General features: G+C 46.9%; 1 protein-coding gene across 1 annotated transcript in view; it reads left to right on the forward strand.

Moving 5' to 3' along the window:
• pacrg (PARK2 co-regulated) overlaps window positions 1–20548 on the forward strand; it is a 217666-nt gene that overhangs the window by 26810 nt on the left and 170308 nt on the right. Inside the window, exon 2 of the mRNA XM_079527895.1 lies at window positions 3007–3141. Coding sequence (XP_079384021.1) covers window positions 3007–3141 — 135 coding nt within the window. The remainder of the gene's footprint in view (window positions 1–3006; window positions 3142–20548) is intronic.

Here is a 20548-nt window from a genome sequence, read left to right on the forward strand (position 1 = left end):
ATCAATATGATGTCATAGAGCAGGTTGTTCTCATTGTTTCTAGTTAGTCTTTTCATGCGAGTGTAGAACTGCACTGCATGGCTGCTGTTACACCGTAAAATCCATGTCGTATTAATTTAACCAAGAGTGTACAAAGTTGAACCAAATGGACCCATTTGTAGCATTTACATTTGCGTTGCCTCTCTCTCCTGGTCTCACAGAAGAAACCAACTCATGATACTACCGGAGAAAAGAACAAATGGGAAAAGACAAAAATAAAGACAAAGATAAAATGATATAAGATGAGAGTACAGTTTCAGGCTGCAGCAACTGAGTCAGCTGGAGTTGATGTCGGCAGTGTAAATGAAGTCGACAGGCTGTCCTTAGTAGAGTAGAACTAAAGTAGAACTAAATGATATCACTACCATGCTCACCACCAAGATGTAACACTCACACATTCATCCTCTGGAATACTTTTTCCCGTCCCCTGTCCTTCGTGAGTGCTGTATAGAGAGTGACAGTGTGTCAATTCCCCTGTGGCTTCTCAGCAGCAAGTCTATAGTTTATTCTTGACCGCTAGAAGGTAAACTAGGTACAGGCTGGCTTAGTACTTTGTGATTCACGGATGGCATCGTGTCTCTCGGCGTTTGGGGGGATATACTGAAACAGTTGCACTTACACTACAGTAACATCAGTGAGATGGAGGAACACTGGCTTGTATTCAGAAGAGGTGTGTGTGTGTGTGTGTGTGTGTGTGTGTGTGTGTGTGTGTGTGTGTGTGTGTGTGTGTGTGTGTGTGTGTGTGTGTGTGTGTGTGTGTGTGTGTGTGTGTGTGTGTGTGTGTGTGTGTGTGTGTGTGTGTGTGTGTGTGTGTGTGAGCACATGCATGCGTGCATGCAGGTACATAAGCATGTGTGTGTGCGCATGCAGTACATATTTGTGTGTGTGTGTGTGTGTGTGTGTGTGGGTGTTATGGCTGATAATTGGAGAGAAAGCAGCGGAGCTGCTGTGAAGGGTATTACACCTTGGCCATGGACCTTGGCGGTTCACCTCGCCGGTTGTCATCATTCCTGGCCACTCAGCCAGTCAATACAGTCTGGGTTCATTCTGTCCTGCTCACTAGCCGGTCCAGCTCGGGCTATTTCTGGCCCCCCTGTGCTGTGCTGTGCTGTGCCGTGCAGCGTGGCTCAACAGCCGTCCGAGCTGCCTGGATATGAGGGCTTTGTTGCTCCTGCTTGCTGATACATGCAGTACGCCATTGATCTGCAAGCTTTTCCACTGCCTATTTCCACTGCTGCACGGACTGTGTGAGACAGAGAGGAATGGCCATGACAGACATACAGACACTGATCTGTACTCTGTACAGTATACAAGGGGTCGTGGTTCATGACATCAAAGAGCATCATGTACTTGAGGACAGTTGTGATGAGACAGACTCTCACGCGTTGCTTATTCCTGATGAATGGGGGTTAAAACAACACAAGGGTACATGTCCACAGGCGACAGGCGTATGGCCTGACATTTGTTGGAATGGATTTCATTTTGAATATTACAGAAGGGCTTATACTGTGGAGTGCCTTTTTATTCTCGTGGTTTACATGCATTGTTAGTCACAGACGTTTTGTTTGCGTACTGTCTCTCCTGCAGGTACGCAAACTTGTGCCTATTAATTCAGCATATTATTATTCAGTACTCTCCGGCATGGTAAACAAACGCTCCGAGCGGATCCATTTGAAATGCCTGCACCACAATCCCACGGTGCATTAAGACTGTTTAAATGCAGTGCAGAGAGACGCCCCCACTCCAGATCCCTTGTAATAGGTTCCTCTCTTTTCCTTTTTCTCCGGGGCCTTGCCGTGCTCACACCAGTTGCACCACATAACAGGAGAAACTTGAAATGCATTATTTTCTGATTTGGTTTTCACTCCAGGGACCTTTTTTATTATTATTATAATTGTTTTTACACATTTTGTAAAATGTTTTTTCGTATTATGCAATAAGCAGGCAACACTACTGCCAGACATGTAAACACAAACTCCAAAAGCTGCAACCAGAACCCAAAACAACATAAAAGTCTCTGCAGTTGTTCTGAAGCGGACCTTCACGTCAACGATATACTCAGAAACCAGTTTGGCAGGGTTCTCCGTACCACTGCAAATACCGGTCCCACTGCACTCTGACTCCGTCTCTCAGTGGGAGGTAATCTGAGGATTAATGGCAGTGACACATCTGCCAGTCATGTAGCAGTGCGACACAGATGGCGAGGGATGCGCACGGAGGGGACGCAGGCTTGGAGATCGCTCCAGCGATCTGCCGCTCGCCTGCCACAAGATGCCGTTACAAACCTCTAATGTATTCAATCACTCGCTGTCTAAATTCCTCAGATGTTGAAAACGTACGTCTCCGGTGCAACCTGTGGACCTTCAGTCAGTCGACGCATAGAAGAGTTCATTTGCCTGACACTTGGCCCTAATGTACTTGTTCCTGAATGAGTGTTCCTCCACAGCTGCTGTTGTGTCGTTTATTGTCACTAATGTGATATTAATACACTGCAGCAGACTCATTCCGTTTGTGCACTTCCATTTGACTCTAATGCGTTTGTACTGAGTTGGAGTTATTGTGTGAAAACTATTGCCGCCGTCAGCGTCCATATACCAACACCACCACAACAACAAAAATAACTGCAGCCAATACAGAGGAAGAGAAAGGATGATGCTAGCAATGCCTCTGGCAGCGCCTCTGGCCGCAGGGCCAACACACACACACTTTCACAGACAGTCGGGCACATTATTTATAGTATTTTTTGTAGTCTGTCTGTCTGGGTGGAGAGGAAGAACATTCACGTCTGTCTCCCTGAATTACTTTTAAGAAAATGAATTGGGAGTGATTCTATTCCAGTAGGACAAATCCCCCTTTGCTCTCGCTCTCTCTCCCTTTTTAGCTCCTTCACCACTCACCTCTTTTCCTGTCTGTATTCTATCTCCCCTTCCATGTCTTTATATATGTTTTGGTTTGCTGTCCATCCAGGTGGTGGGACCGCCTGCAGCAGGGGCTTTCCGTGAGCGTCCAGCCAAACCCACGGCCTTCCGCAAGTTCTACGAGCGCGGGGACTTCCCTATTGCTCTGGAGCACGACACCAAAGGCAACCGCATCGCGTGGAAGGTAGGAGATGGTGCTCTATGATGGTACTGTCGGCTCACATGGCAGGAAAAGCCTCTTACATTGTAACATCACCGACAGGGCTAAGGCTCTCAAGAGCCTTAAATAACCTTTAGTAGAAAGCACAAGACCATTGGGACCCAATTAGAAACTTGCAAATGTCCTTAAGATAGAAATGTATTGATATAATAAGTTATAACCTTTATATACTGTATGTGTAATATGCAAAATAGCAAATGGATCGTGCATTGTCATTTTCAGTTTTTTACATTATCCCATAAGTTTGTTTAATTAAAATAAGGTGGTGGGGGCAACCAAGACTTTACTAAGTCATTCACAGGAGAATATCCCCAACACTGGGCTCCACCTTGGCATCACAGTGGCCTTTGAAGTCCTTGTATGTGGGACAAGAACACCATTCATCATCGTCATTAGCGGCTTCATCACAATCACAGCCGGGCCGCCGCCCTCATTATCAGGTGTCCTCAGATGCTTTCGATGCTGGAGGCGACGAAGGCAGCTTCTCTCCTCGTCTCTCGGTCCGCTGCGAGCTGCTATTGTGTAGCAGGCACTATGGATTGACTCTCAACTCTCAACGAATCTATCGATCGCAAAGTAATATAATGTCAGGCTAGGCTTGCGTGTGTGTGTGTGTTTGGGGGGGGGGGGGGGGGGGGGTGCATGTTCAATCAAACACGCAGTTTGAACATGCAAGTCTCTACAGTGCTGTTAGGCCTCATCTGATGTGGTGTGTGGGATTTCTCCTCTTCTAATCACCATGTTGCTTTATTACAGCTCCCACTACACTGCCGGCTCCTCAATAATTTCCCAGCCAGCGTGCAACAACCAACTCTTAATGACATTTATACGAGGATAAATGAATCAAAGCAAATATGCCCTTTCCTTCCCCTTTCCATTCTTCAAAGGAGAGAGAGAGAGAGAGAGAGAGTCAGCAGAGCAAGTGAGCTTTCCTGTTAGTTAACTGTCTTTCTCCAGGTGAAAACATGGTGAAGGCATCTGTCTTCCATATGCATTAGTCATGTAAAATGTTCAAATGAATCTTTGCTTTTGCAAAGGAAAAAAACAAAACAAGAAATAATGACTTTCTTTTGTGCCCTCTCCTGAAAAGGCACTCTGTAAATGAAATGTGCTGTGTGAAATTGTTGCTGTCATATTTAATGCAGCCGTTATGCTTATTGATTTTTTTCTTTGTTTTGTTCCGTGCCCTACATATACGATTTTTATAATTCTCCCAGACAGATGACTTTATTGCTCTCGCTCTGTGACTCTGCGAGTCAGTCCCCACGTGAACAAATCACTCCATGGGCATTTGTGTTCCTGATGTTTAAAGCTGCTATAGTTCAATGCTTGTTTGTCTTATAAACGCATGCACCTGTTTTGAAAAGCAATTCATGTCGTTGTAATTAGTCTCTTCCGAGCCGCTGTACTTGTCCAGACAGAGGTAGACAGCAGTTGTGTGTGTGTGTGTGTGTGTGTGTGTGTGTGTGTGTGTGTGTGTGTGTGTGTGTGTGTGTGTGTGTGTGTGTGTGTGTGTGTGTGTGTGTGTGTGTGTGTGTGTGTGTGTGTGTGTGTGTGTGTGTGTGTGTGTGTGTGTGTGTGTGGAGAGGAGAGGAGAGGAGAGGAGAGGAGAGGAGAGGAGAGGAGAGGAGAGGAGAGGAGAGGAGAGGAGAGGAGAGGAGAGGAGAGGAGAGGAGAGGAGAGGAGAGGAGAGGAGAGGAGAGGAGAGGGAGACCGTGATTGGAGTGCACAGGGGGAGAAGTCTGTTGTGTGTGTTTGCAGTGAGCTGCCCTCGGGGCACAGGTTCAACACAGCAGCTCAGGATCAATCTCAGCCTGAGAGCTCGGCCTGTTAGAAGGAGGGAGTGAGAGAGAGACTAAATAAATAAAAAAATACACTGTAAAATAGTGAGTGTCAATACAGGTCCATAAGGTTACATTAGTACACTCTCAAAGTTACAAGGTAAACTGATGGTTTTACAGTGTGGTCTGTTTGATTTGGTTTGTGAACTGAGTTCAAGCTGTGTGTGTGTGTGTGTGTGTGTGTGTGTGTGTGTGTGTGTGTGTGTGTGTGTGTGTGTGTGTGTGTGTGTGTGTGTGTGTGTGTGTGTGTGTGTGTGTGTGTGTGTGTGTGTGTGTGTGTGTGTGTGTGTGCGCGCGCGCATGGGTGGTTGAGCGTATGCGCCGGTGCATGCAGGTACATATGCATGTGTGCAATGCTATTTTTCTTTGTACATGGCGTATGGATAAACACGAAAGAGCTTCAGAGCTAATTTCCATTGTGATCCTTTAAGTGATGTAAACACACACACACACACACACACACACACACACACACACACACACACACACACACACACACACACACACACACACACACACACACACACACACACACACACAGTGGGGTGTGGAACTATAGGAGCAATAGCATGCAAAAAAAAAGAAAAAACTATCCACTTCACTGGTATATACATTTTGGCCGATCTACAAGCTCACCTATTTTCAAACGATGTTTATACATTTTGAAAACTTGGATGGAAAATAGGACATTCTGCATAATGAGTACTTTTGGTACTTTAAGTAAATGTTGATGCCATTACTTCTGTAGGCTACACGTGAATTTTTTATTCCGGACTTTTACTTGTATTTCTATATTGCAGTATTGATACTTTTAAAATTGCAAGTACTTTTCCCACCCCTGAGGACCAGCTGTAGGAGTAGCAGTAGAACACAGTGGGAATTGACATAAAGACTAAATGGGCTCTATATACAGTTTATACACACAGAATAACTCTTCCTACTTCGGGGCCGCTTCCCTACTTCCTTCGCAGGTGTTGCCGATGATAGGCTCTGTTCCATTTAGTGTACAGTGGTTCTGAAACGTTTTAATTTCAAGGACCCCATAACTCTGAGTGTGTACAAATGGGAATTTGGTTCCATTTTTTACCTGCAGTCTCAGAGTTACACACCCGTACGGGGCCATTTGGAACCCACTCAAGGACACTTTGACACCCACTGGTGTAGCAGCGTGTTTCCAGTGAGCCAACATGCACAATAGCAGCACGCTGACTCTGTTTGGACAGAATGGAACAGAGCCTTCATTAGTATCATCGGTAACACCTGTGAAGGAAGTAGGGAAGGGGCCCAAGTTCTTTCCAAAATGATGTGTGTGCATATATAGCCCATTGGGAGAAAACAACTTCTTTAGTCATCCCCCCTCCGTGCAGCAGGGAGCAGCAGCGAGCAGCAGCACTTGGTTCTGGGCTGTCACTGAGTCATCATCCCCCTCATATCTCAAACAGCACCCCTCTCCGACCCATTTAGGCTGCTACTTAACTGGCCTATAGGCTGCCCCGTATACCTATTAGTCAAGAGAGAAAGTTACCCATTATGATCTACTGGGGAGATATTACCCAGAGTCCCCTTCTTCTATAAATATCTTTGGTTAGCAATGATTATGATTCTGGGAAACGGGGTTGGAAGTGAGTTTGGATCAATATCAGTACTATCACTGTGTGTATGTGGGTTTAATAGAAACAGCCCTATTTGGATACGGAGACTACGATACAGTGTTGTTTATGGAGCAACTGAACCTAATCACCCTCAATTTGTTTGAGTTGTGTGGACATTAAACCCAGAAACCCATTCAATTTAAAAAAAAATCCTTCACTGGGAGGAAGAGTAGCACCATTTTCTTACTACCATCAGCTGAGGTCTGTATTAAAGTTTCATCTGATGAAAACATCATGAGAACTTCTTTGGCGTGGCTCTGTCTGTGAATCTGCACCATTATGCGTGCATTTGGGTCCATTTGTATACTCTCAGAGTTAAATGAACACTGAGGACTCGGAAGTACTGTGTTACGAAGCAGACAGCGTAATATTAGCTTTAATGCAGCCACAATTAACCCTCCCAAACATATTATGCGATAGATGCTGTGCTTGTGTGTTAAATAATATATAAAAATATTACCTGATGGAGAAGCAGCATGTTTATATGAGTTTAATGTGCGAGTATATTTATGTGTGAACGCTTGCATGTGTGTGTGCGTACGTGCATGTACACGTGTGTTTAAGTCTACACATGCAGGGCAGAAATGCTAGCTAACCAAATGTCAAGGGCGAGTTGAAAGAGGGAAGGTTGCATCCGAGAAGTAATTTGGCTCTCCAGAGGTAAAAGGCTCGACTGTAATGGCTCACGCAGGTAAAAGCTCTACACGTATGAGAAACATGTGCTGCAGATAGATAAGAGAGGAGAGGGAGCGTGCCTGTATATTTTGTATATGTGTGTGTGTGCGTGTGCACGTGTGCGTGCGTGCTCGCATACAGTATGCATCTGTGTATTTTGCTCCTACCACAATGTAGAAGCTAAAGGACTGGAACTGCTGTGCTCCCCAGCACGAGAGAGAGAGAGAGACAGAGAGAGAGAGAGAGAGACAGAGAGAGAGAGAGAGACAGAGAGAGACAGAGAGAGAGAGAGAGAGACAGAGAGAGAGAGAGAGACAGAGAGAGAGAGAGAGAGAGACACACAGAGAGAGAGAGAGAGAGAGCTCCACAGGGACACTGCAATCAGGAGACATGGCAGTCACTTGGCTCTCAGTTATAATGGATGAGCAGAGGTCTCCCTCTTGGGCCTATTGGGTTTGACTCCCCCCCCCCCCAAACCCCCCCCCCCCACCTTGCCGTTCCCTGCGGCCCGGCAGCCACACGGCGCGCAGACACTTGGACGGTGGATACGCATGAGCAGGCGTGCACGTGCGTGCACACACGCTCCTAAACGCTCTTGTTTATTTCATTACATCGATCGCTTGTCTACTTTATCACGTTTCCATATCTTGTGTTGTTATGCATTGCACCTCCTGTATGCTTGAGGTCAGTGTTTTGCCGTCTTTAAAAAGCCCCTCCCCCCATCCAGACACCAGCCCGCCCCCCTGCATCCCCCCCCGCACCCCTCTATCCCTCTGTTCCCTCCGCTGGCTCATGTACTTTATCTATTCCCTTTTGTCCTTTTATGGGGTCCTGTCCGGCGGCAGAGAGGGGAAAAAAGGCGTTTTATAAAAAATATCAATGCAAACCTGATTCCAGTTCACCCTCCGCCTTCTTTGCGACCGCCAGCCTCCCCTCATGCTCGGGTAGGAGACGGAGAGGGGGGCTGGGGGGAGGGGGGGGCAGCAATCAATTAATCTGATCAAGCGCTTTAGGAAATGGAGAGAGTAAGCGCTCCTAGGGGACGGATATCCATCTCCTTGGGATGATTGAATTACGCACCGAGCGAGGGGGGGACGGACGGACGGACGAGGGGGCTGGGGTGACCGGGAAAACGAAGGAGCGTGTGCTGAGGGAAGACGGAGTGCGTGAGAGTGAAAGAGATAGTGAAAGAGAGGGATACAGACACATGGCAAGAAAGGGAGTGGGAGTGGAGTGGGGGAGGAGGTTATTACAGAGAGAAGAGGGTTATTCTACTCCTCCTGTGTTTTCTTTCTCACCCCCCCATCTGTCCATTTACATTTCTATGTGTCATACCTTATATGGCAGATCACCCTAGTCTCCTTTGACAGCTATATTACATGGCACAGATATGTACATAATTTTGCTTTGGAGTAAATTCACAGGTCTGAGTCTTCCCCTTTTTACAATTTCTCATTTGATTTACTGGGGAAATGCACGACACATGTGTGAGCAGAAATGTGCACGAACATAAGCAGCACGAAGGAGGGTGAATTGGATTTTTTTATGGCGAAGAGTCTTTCTTATAGTGACTAGTTTATTGCATTTAAACCGCACGTGTTATGCTATTGAAGGACGCTAAAATTGCACTATTGTCACTCCCACCTGTGGTTCCATTCAGAAATCTTAATAAATCAGTTTTGTAGGCATGGTGAACAACTGAGCTCAGTGAACAGGCTTTTCCATCTACCATCTATTGCAAAGAAACTCACCTTTTCAGAGAAGAAAAAAGATAGAAAGAAAAATCCTTCTCTTCCTCCGAAAGTGTTGAAAAGATACAGGCGCCTCCTCTTCTGCTCCACGCCGATGACTTCTCTGGGCTGCCGAAGCCTTTGTGTGAGAAGTGTGAATAGACAGAGCAAAATGGGGTTAACCATGCGTTCTCTATGGCTCCCTGGCTGAGCGTATATGAGCTCTCCAGGGGGATAGTTCTGTGTCATAAGGAAGGAGATGAAACACAATAAGAGGTTGGGAATATGAACAAGCCCCCCTGGGCTTCCTCTAGAGAGAGGGGAGAAGAAGGGAGTTTATATTAGAGAAGTGTGTGTGTGCGTGCGTGCGTGCGTGCGTGCGTGTGTGTGTGTGTTAAAAGGGGTATTTTCACGCAAAAAGAAAAAAGATGAGAGTAAGAAAAGCAGGAGATAGTGGGAGGGAGGCAGGTGGAAACGGGGGAAATCCTGAAAATGTGGCCCCCGGGCAAGTGGAGCGTCGGAGGCCCACTGTGAAGTGGGTAGGCAGGCCCAATGAGTTGCTCGCCCTCCTTCGGTCGTAAGTAGAGACTCAAGCAGAGAGAGCTCATCTACAGGCTGACTGCTACACCGCCCGCCCCGTCGCCCTCAGCTATTATTCATAACAGACAGCCGTCACGTGAAGCTTGGGGATCTTCGTCTAGCCCATGGGTCTTCCAACTGCAATAGCACGGAGGTGGGGGGTGTCTTTGTTTCAAAAATATGAGGATAGATGTGGATGCTTTTGTCCCCGAGGGGCCTTGAAAGTGCAGAGCGATGTGTGATTCTTTTTATCATAGCTACCGTCATTGTTACAGACCAAGCAGCCAGTCTTTTTGGTTTATGCTCTGATTCAGAGCAAAGTAAATCTCTTGAAAAGTAAATCTTGTGATCCCTATTCCTGACAATAACAAGCTTTTGTGTTTATCTCTGAGCCGCTCACCCACGCACGCACGCAGCACTGTGACGGGCAGCCGACCACTTCCTGTCTTTCCTTGAAGCAACCCGCCAGGACTAATATTTACGTGTTTGGATGCGGCTGCAAACATGGAAACACAGAAAAACTTGTACTTGGAATGCTATACGCAGGGTTTCGTCCCCCTGAACACACACACACACACACACACACACACACACACACACACACACACACACACACACACACACACACACACACACACACACACACACACACACATACACACACACACACTTCTTCTGCCCTCCTGATCTCTCCTCTCCTAATCCCGGAGCTCAGATTCCTTGTGACACACCCCCTGACTGCACTCCTATACCCTTGCAGTTGGGGACCTAAACACACCTATACCCTTGCAGTTGGGGACCTAAACACACCTATACCCTTGCAGTTGGGGACCTAAACACACCTATACCCTTGCAGTTGGGGACCTAAACACTCCTATGCCCTTGCAGTTGGGGACCTAAACACACCTATACCCTTGCAGTTGGGGACCTAAACACACCTATACCCTTGCAGTTGGGGACCTAAACACTCCTATGCCCTTGCAGTTGGGGACCTAAACACTCCTATACCCTTGCAGTTGGGGACCTAAACACTCCTATACCCTTGCAGTTGGGGACCTAAACACTCCTATACCCTTGCAGTTGGGGACCTAAACACTCCTATACCCTTGCAGTTGGGGACCTAAACACTCCTATACCCTTGCAGTTGGGGACCTAAACACTCCTATACCCTTGCAGTTGGGGACCTAAACACTCCTATACCCTTGCAGTTGGGGACCTAAACACTCCTATACCCTTGCAGTTGGGGACCTAAACAAACATAATACCACTGTCTCTCTAACTCTGACTGTGACTCCGTGCAGACAGACGGAGCAGCAATTTCATCTACTGTCCTGTAGGTAGGAAGAGTAGAGAAATCAATAGATGCAACCTGTAGATCGACATCAGAATTGAGAGGGAGAAGGTTAAAAAGAGGAGATTGCGGAAAAGCGGACGGTGTTGCCACAGAGGAGACAGAGGACAGACAGACGGACGGACGGATGGAGAGGGACGTGGCACGCCTTCCAAGGCTGCAAATCATGTCCCGAGTGCCGCCCCGACACTGTCAGCCCCCCCTCCCTATAGCGCAGAGTAAGCCAGAGATCTATTGATTGGCAGACGTTTTTGCTAGCGGACTCTGGCTCAAAATGGAGCCTTTAATTAACTAAATGGACCGGTTGCAGCTGTGTGTGAGCCAGGGGGGTGGGGGTATAGTGTGAGGGAGTGGTGTCGGGGCAGAGACAGTTAGAGGAGAGGGGGGGGGGGGGGGGGTCCTGTGACTGTCTCACATTGATAATAAGTGGGGTTAAATGTAGACCTCTCTGGCAATCGGTCAGAATGGACAGAACTACGGCAAAAAGGGTGGGGGGGGGGGGAGGCTGGCTCTTTAGTGGCCTGCCCCCTTTGTCCTACTGTTAGACGACTGCCCCCCCACACACACAGTGGTGGAAAGTAACTAAGTACATTTACTCAAGTACTGTACTTAAGTAACATTTTGAGGTACTGTTACTTCACTGGAGTATTTCCAATTTCCAATACTTTTACTTCTACTTCACTACATCTCAGAGGCAATTATTGTACTCTTACTACACTACAATTATTTATGTTACTAGTTACTTTTAGATTTTGATTATTATTACAAAACATACATTAACCACTTCATTTTGGCCATTTCAAAATTGCCGATCTACAAGCTCACTATACGTCGCTATTTTCAAGAGATTGTTTTACATTTGAAAACGTGCCATTCTGCATAATTACTTTTGTTACTTTATGTACAGTATATTTTGATGCCAATACTTTTGTACTTTAGTCTTTTACTTAAGTACATTTTGAATTCTGGACTTTTACTTGTAACGGAGTATTTCTATATTGCAGTATTGATACTTTTACATGAGTACAAATTGTGAGTACTTTTTCCACCACTGCCCCCCACACACACGTGCTGACCGAACCCCCCCAGGCCGAGGGCTGTGCTGACCGAACCCCCCCAGCACCGAACCCCCCTATAGGCCGAGGGCTGTGCGGTAGGTAGGCCCCCCCAGCACCGAACCCCCCTATAGGCCGAGGGCTGTGCGGTAGGTAGGCCCCCCCAGCACCGAACCCCCCTATAGGCCGAGGGCTGTGCGGTAGGTAGGCCCCCCCAGCACCGAACCCCCCTATAGGCCGAGGGCTGTGCGGTAGGTAGGCCCCCCCAGCACCGAACCCCCCTATAGGCCGAGGGCTGTGCGGTAGGTAGGCCCCCCCCAGCACCGAACCCCCCTATAGGCCGAGGGCTGTGCGGTAGGTAGGCCCCCCCAGCCAGACTACTTTTCTGTCTCCCTCCCTCCCTAACGCCTTCCGCTGCTCTTCCTCTCTCCCTCCCTGCCTTCTCTCTCTCTCTCCTCCCTCCAAGCGCCGCGCCGAGCACTCTCATTCCTGTCCACTCATCCATTCTGTCAAAGGTTAATTGGTTTGGAAATGATTCGATTCATTCTGGACGTTAATGCTGTTATCATGCTTTTGCTAGGGGAAAAAAAACTAGGAGAAAAAAAAACGACCAGCCCCCCGCCCCCCCCACATACACTTAAGCCTAATTTAAAATAAAGGGTAAAGAAAGAAAGAGAAAAGAAAAAAGAAAAAGAAATCCAATTTAATCTACTTTGATTTCTTACTCTCTCTCTCTATCTCTCTCTCTCTCTCTCTCTCTCCCTCTCTCTCTCTCTCTCTCTCTCTCTCTGTATCCGACTCGGAGCCCAGGCAGTCATGTCCCCACAAGTCTTTTCCTTTAAATTATGGCAGAATTTCATTACCTTGAAAGCTTTTCTGCCCTCCCTCTGTCTGCCCCTTCTCTCTCTCTCTCTCTCTCTCTCTCTCTCTCTCTCTCTCTCTCTCTCTCTCTCTCTGCCCCTCCTCTCTGCCCCTCCTCTCTCTCTCTCTCTCCCTCCCCCTCCAATACTTTGAATGGATCGACGGCCCTAATGTCTTTCTTGTAACCTCAAGGTCGGAATATTTGGATCCGTGGAAGCGCTCAAGGGTCTCTGTGATTAATGCACTGTACAAAGTGCCTTGGAATTATGCGGTGGCTGATGGTTGAGTATTCAGCCACACGGTTGCACACGAACTCTCACACACGAACACACACACACGAACACACACACACACACACACACACACACACACACACACACACACACACACACACACACGCAGACATACTATGGGAGCTGCGGATAGAGGTGCCCCTGTCCGTGCCCTTGTTGTGGATCATGGGAGGCATTTATATTCAAATGGAACTACCCAGAGTCTCTCTCACAACCCCCCTTCAGTGGCACACTTCTTCTCCCCAAGGAGCTTTTATGCTTTTCTCCCCTCTGTATGTTACATCTTTGCTTACCCAGGCTTTGTGGAATGCAATGAGGCTATTACTTCCATAAGAGCTGCTTATGGGGTGAGCGATATTCACCGTGGCACAGGGTGGGGGGTGTTCTCGACGGAGTTGCCCTACGAAAGTCCTGCAAAGCCTCTGTGGTCAACTCAGCTGTCACTCACTGTCGAGTCAGGGCAACTCTCGTCCAGATGTAAACCGTTTATTGCATGAGTTTTCAACCTGGTGGTTGCAGGTGCGGTCCCTGAAATAAAATTATGTATTATTATTATAATTATTATAATTATAATTATAATTATAATTATAATAATAATAATTATTATTATTATTATGCTTTATTTATAAAACACAAAAAAGTGTTTCATACACAACCAACCAAATGTAGTCTAGTTATTTCCAACAGCTTGAACAAAAGCCAGATGTAGGCCTATTTGACAAAGAAACATAATTGCCTTGATGCATAACGAGCGTCAACGAGCGTCAGCTGAATATAGACACACACACACACACACACACACACACACACACACACACACACACACACACACCTGCCCTCTCACCTGAGTCTGGAGTGAGTAGCGTCTGTCTAATTTCTCTCCAAAACCCTTGAATATGATGGAATATGATTAAAGATTACTGTGATTATGATAAGCTCACTTTTTTCCATATTTTTGATTGTTCTGTTTGTGCGGGACGCGGGACAGACTGTCCCACGAGATGCGGGATGGGTGCTCAGCCCACCCGACACAATAGTGGTGGTCCCCAGGTTGCTCTTAGTCAGGATGGTGGTCCCTGGGTCAAAATCTGTTGAAAACCCCTGATTCATTGCATTGATATTATGAATTGCGTTTGGCTGTATGCCTCTGCTCCCACGATGCTTCCATTTCGCTCCACTTCGACTGCCCCTGCCTCAGAGAAATTAATTAGGTTTTCTTTTAATGACAAAAAAGAAGAAAGAAAATGATTTTTTTTTACTCAGTCCGGTATCTACAATGAAACAGCCACAGTCCGATTATCATGATGGTCTTGATGTTGTTGTTGTTTTTTTGTTCGTTTTTTGCTGACACAGCGGCGGTGTCTGATAGAAATGTGATTTTCTCGGTGTCCCCGGCCACCTTTGTGAGGTCCTTTTAAGTGGCTGTCTCGCTACGTGCTCTCGACGCCCTATTGATCAAAGACAAACGGGCCTCACAGCATTGACGTTGTTTGTAGAGTTGCAGATGCTATCTTCACTTTTGTTAATTATTTACATTCAAGCTCCGCAAATCTGATCAATAGTTAATTGAGCTGAAGGGAGCTTTCTCCGAAGAAAAGGAAAGAAAACTTTTCAAAATAACGGTAAAAGGACCTGCAGCGTTGCCACATAAAAATGTCAATCCCTAATTCATCAGTGTAGTTAGTTGAGTTCCAATGTTAAATCATTAGTACCAGTAATATGATACTGTGTCCGGTAGACCTTAATCATGGTGTAGCAGCAGCACATTGTCGCCTCGTCCAGGACATTGGCTAAAGCAGTGGTTCCCAAAGTGGGGTCCGGGGACCCCCAGGGGTCCTTGAGGGAGTTCCAGGGGGTCCCCAGCTAAATGATAGTTAGGAACCAAATGGACCCTTAAGGGTCTGTAACTCTGAGAGTGTACACATGGAACCAAATGGACCGTAACAGGTCCATTTGGTTCCATTTGTAGACTCCCAGAGTTAAATTAACTTTAATTTTACAATATAAATTGAGGTCCCAGAGATAGACATGCCATTGAATTGGGGACCGTAGCCTAATTCAGGCCAAACCGGGGGCCCTTAATTGAAATGAAAATGGTTGAAAATCACTGCTAGAACCGCAAAAATGTTCTCTTATGGGGGTCCTTGGGATATATTTTCAAATGGGGGTCAGGGCAGGCTGAACCACTGGGCTAAATCATTACAATGGAATAATGACCTAGAGGACACAGTGAACTGCTCTGTGCTCCACTACTCGTGACCCTCAAACGGTCCTACAAAACCTCTAAATGACAACATCTCTAAGAGACTGGAGGACTCACGGCCGTTGTCTTGATTGAAGTGCCATTTAAAGCGGGCAGGAGACTGACCAGAATGCATTTTATAGTGGCTGTCTCTGGTGGGTAGTTGAAGAGGAAAGGCCTCTGGAGTCTGTGCACTGGCTTTAGAGAACAGGGAAGCGATGAGGTAGACCTTGGAGAATTTGAAGTTGGTGAGTGTGTCTAGACGTGTGTGTGTGTGTGTGTGTGTGTGTGTGTGTGTGTGTGTGTGTGTGTGTGTGTGTGTGTGTGTGTGTGTGTGTGTGTGTGTGTGTGTGTGTGTGTGTGTGTGTGTGTGTGTGTGTGTGTGTGTGTGTGTGTGTGTGTGTGTGTGTGTGTGAGAGCGTGCACGTGTGTGAGTGCACCAGTCTTTCCGGCTGAATGATTGAGTGACAGAAACTGATTAAGCCTGCCGTAGTGGCTCCGTCTAAGTAATCTGTCCCATTGCACCTCAGGGGACAAACTGTATGCGAGCGGATTTATTTCTTATTGCTACATGTCCCCTAATGCAGTATCGGGGGGAGCTGAGATCCATCTCTTTGTTTCTGCTCCCGTTTACCCATTATTAGCTGCACATTGTTAACTGACAAATGTGTCAATGACTAATCTGTCTCGGTGTTCGACCACCACACCTTGTATTGGCTCCAGAATTTCCTTATCTCTTCTGCTGTTTCCAGCCTGTCACTGATAAGACAGGGAGGAAGACGGGAGTATAGGTGTGTGTGTGTGTGTGTGTGTGTGTGTGTGTGTGTGTGTGTGTGTGTGTGTGTGTGTGTGTGTGTGTGTGTGTGTGTGTGTGTGTGTGTGTGTGTGTGTGTGTGTGTGTGTGTGTGTGTGTGTGTGTGTGTGTGTGTGTGTGTGTGTGTGTGTGTGTGTGTGTGAGAGAGAGAGAGAGAGAGTGTGCGTGTGCGTAGACGGCGCGCGTAGACGGTGACAAAAGGAGAAATTAAATAGAAAGAAAAAGCTTAGTTCAAAACCGTGTGTGTTTGGAGAGACGGAGAGAGAGAATGATGGGGAGACAGAAATAGGGCATGCTTAAGGAGATGGGCGTCCTTGGTGGCTTCGTCTCCCTCGCTCCCTAGCTTGTTGTTTTTTGTTAGATAGATGTCGGGGCAAAGCCGTCTTGCCACTGTCTTGGTTTGTAGCAGTAGGTGAGTCTGTGTCTGTGCGGCCCACAGGCTTGTATAGTAGGAAATGCCACCCATCGTGTGTGTGTGTGTGTGTGTGTGTGTGTGTGTGTGTGTGTGTGTGTGTGTGTGTGTGTGTGTGTGTGTGTGTGTGTGTGTGTGTGTGTGTGTGCGTGTGCGTGTGCACATTTCTGATCATCCATCCTCCAGCATCCCCTGTTAAATGTGTTTTGGGTTTTGTGCGTGCGTGCGTGCGTGCGTGCTTGCGTGTGCATTTGTACAGTATGTGTGCATGGAAATTAAGCTCTCCGGGCTCTATTTGTTAAGGAGGAATGTTCGGCGGTAATTTGTGTATAGATGGATGAGTAGTGGAGGACGGCATGAACAGTGGTTCTCCCAGCCATGACTCTGGCCTCAATCTGGGCCTGACCTGACCCAGCAGTATTGCTAAAAATCTGACTTATTACGTGACGGGTGCTCAGTCTCACCTCGCCTCGACCGAGACAACCTCTGGCCGCAATCTGGGTCTTTGTCAGCTCAGAGCGGGGGCCCGCTCCAAGAACCGCTGAGGTGGTGGATTTCCCTCTCCTCCCTCACTCAATCTCTACCTCCCTCCCTCTATCCATCCCTCCCCCAACAGATCCAGACATCAGCATTTTCTTCTTCTTTTTTTTCTTTTTGCTCTTTTTTTCTTCCTGTCACCATATACATTTTGTCGGGCCAGCTCCTTTAGCACCATGCATGGAAGTCTAGTCACACAGAAGAAGAGCAGAGGGAAATAAACGCCTGACTTATTCCTCACTGGCAATTAGCACCAGCTTCCTATGTTCAGACCTCCCTGATGTGTACCCCACTCAGTGACCTGACATTGGGGGCGGGGAGGATTGGTGGGCAAAAAAGAGGAAATGAAAGAAGCGTATGACAGGAAGAGGAGGGAAATGATGAAAAAGGACGAGAATAAAACATACACACACAAGGACTTGATTAAGTGCTCTTTTAAATGCACGAGCGGGCAGCAATTCTGCAGCTCTTTAGTCTCGGGAGGACCTGTCTCAATTACCCTAATGAGGCAGAGTGACTGGCTTCCTAGGAAGAGGCAAGGCCATGTAAGAGAGACTATAGTAGGGAGCTTACTGTGTGTGCGTGTGCGTGTGTGTGTGTGTGTGTGTGTGTGCGTGAGATGGAGCGGGTGTGGGTACCCTGTGAAGTTAAATGGAGCGTGCCGGGCTCCCAATGAGCCTGAGTTAGCTAGCAGACTGACACACAGCTATAGTACCTCCCACTGTGCAGGTCTGTCTCATCTGAGCTGTCAGGGGACATGGGTTAACCCCGGCCCATGCTGAACCTTGGCCTTTCTCTGAGCCAATAGTTAGCTTCAATAAAGACCCAGGGTGGGGCATGTCCGGGTCACAATATATAGGTCTATATCTATTCTCATCCTTGCTTGTAAAGGGAGAATTGAATCGTCTCTTAGTTTGTGAGTGGGAAAGCCTAAGCCACATTATGAGCTACACGTCACAAATGGGTTTTAGTCGTGCAATGCTTGGGACGTTTCTGACACCACACCGTAGGCTTGTTGTCTCCCAACACGAGGTAATGGAACCAGCCCCTGTACTGTACTGTATTGTACAGTAGATTACCTTTCCCCCCTGCAACAAATGCACAAACATGTCACCGACCATACTATTGTGGGAGCTATCAGCGCGGTGTCATCATCATCACCATTACCCCTCATGTCCCCAGCGTTCCCCTTCACATGACATTCCATTAGCTTGGCGACACACAGCTACTCAACACCTCTCAACTTATAGTAAAGACTGTTCCTCAGGGATTGGCAAATATGTCAACGTAACAGCACTGAGCTTTACAATTACATTTCTTGTTATTCATATAAACCTCCTCCATAGTCTAAACCTCAACACTACACTGTTATATAATATTATATACTAATTCCAACCTGTGTGCCATAGACTGGATTTATTACTGTCCAATATCTAGATGTGAACTACACCACACCACAGAATGTTTTAGATGTGTTGTCATCTATCAAAACTGTGTTTATAGGAAATATGCAACTGATGTCATCAGCCAATTAGATGATTTGATTGGCTGGGCATGGAATGTGATATATGATGATGTATGATGATAAGACCGCCCCTCACTTCACACAAGTGTGATTTTTATTTTTGAGGGGTGCCAGCCCCTCCTATGCCCAGCTTTGTGTGTTTGTGTGTACCACGGTTTGGATGATTTGATTGGCTAGCACGGAATGTGATGTAAGATGATGTATGATAAGAGCGCCCCTCACTTCACAGAAGTGTGATTTTTAAGGGGCGCTAGGCCATTCTATAAACAGCTTTTGTCCCCACACGTCTCAAGATTTGCCATTGAAAGGGGAATTCAGGTCAAATGTCCACTAAATCTTGTCCCCGCACGTCTGTACCATATGTAGCAATGTCAAATGTCCGCTAACATAAATTGATGTACGATGATAAGAGCGCCCCTCATGTCACACGGGTGTGATTGCATTTTGATCCCTGTATTTTGTGCTGCTGGACAGGGTGTTATTGTGGGGCCAAACCCTTCACTGATAGCCATGTCACCTTTCATTTTCAATTGCGATAAAACAACTGAAATCATTTGTCATTCTTTCTGCTCCACGGAGTGAAATATCACTCATAGGCCTCAGAAATGCTGAAATTGAAAAAGCACATTGGCATCCAATGCCTCCATCTCATATCCCCTCCCCTCCCCTCCCCTCCGCTCCCTCTCTACTCCGCCGTTCACCATCATACAGAAGAAATGGCTTCCATTTAGACACTCCTAACGACCTCTCTTAATGGCTCTTTGTCATAGAAGTTATTTATGACGAGATTCATTTTAATCCGTCAGTCTGGGACAAAATCTCTGCCCAGGAAATGGCTATTCCGAAAGGCTTTATCCTGACGCTGCCTACTAGAAGAACGCTCCTCCTCTTGGAAACAAATACTGGAGGAAAGAAAATCCTAGGCCAAGGTCCAGAGATGATTTAGCTTATTGGCATTAAGTCAGTGAGGTTTAAATTGCGATGCAGTGGGCAGAGCTTGGCTTTGCGTGTGAAAATGTCAATAGGCGAGAGTGCCGCATCTCCCTTGTCAGCGCTGACGGAAGACCAACGAGCAGCAGGCCTCCATTTGTCTTCCTGAGTGAGTTTTCTAATAACCGTAATGGCTGCGGCAATAAATTACCACCGGCCTGTCAGGGAGAACATACTGCGGCATTTAAATCTAACAAAGAACCCCTCACTCCCCCTCCCTGTTTTACCAGCTTTTTTTATTTTTTAAACTTTGTAAACCCCCACCACGATTTCTCTAAGGAGCACTTGAGTTAATAGTGAGCAGCCTAGCTCCATTGCAGGGTTTAAGTATATCATCTCCTAAGTGGACAGAAAATCCTTGACTCTCCTTCTTTCTCCGGCATTCTCATTGGCATTTTCTGTGACAGATTTTTAAATATGAGGCTGTAATTTTCAGTTTGTCGCTTGCATTATGCAGCAACGCCCTATGCCTGTACTGTACCTGTTGGTCACATGTCTTCTGAGCTCTCACTTGGTGTAGCAACCAATTCAGGCTGACGGCTGATGGGTGGGACATGTCATATTACCCTTGACCCTGTCATCATGTGCCCTTGGACCAGCCAATGTTTTTCCATCCGCCTCCCATGGAGATGACTGCGGTCCCTCTGTGAGATGAGCGCGCTCGGTAATTGGAGCAGCGGGAGGTGATTTGTTCCCGTCCTCTCCTTCCTTCAGCTGCGGCAGTTTGCCGGTGGGCAGCCCATGGAGCGGTGCCATCCTGCCATTTGTCAGACAGGGTGCAATTTCCCGGTCATCTGTTTCCATCCATAACTGA

The sequence above is a fragment of the Electrona antarctica genome, assembly GCF_951216825.1.
Source record: "Electrona antarctica genome assembly, chromosome: 18".
NCBI classification, from domain to species: domain Eukaryota; kingdom Metazoa; phylum Chordata; class Actinopteri; order Myctophiformes; family Myctophidae; genus Electrona; species Electrona antarctica.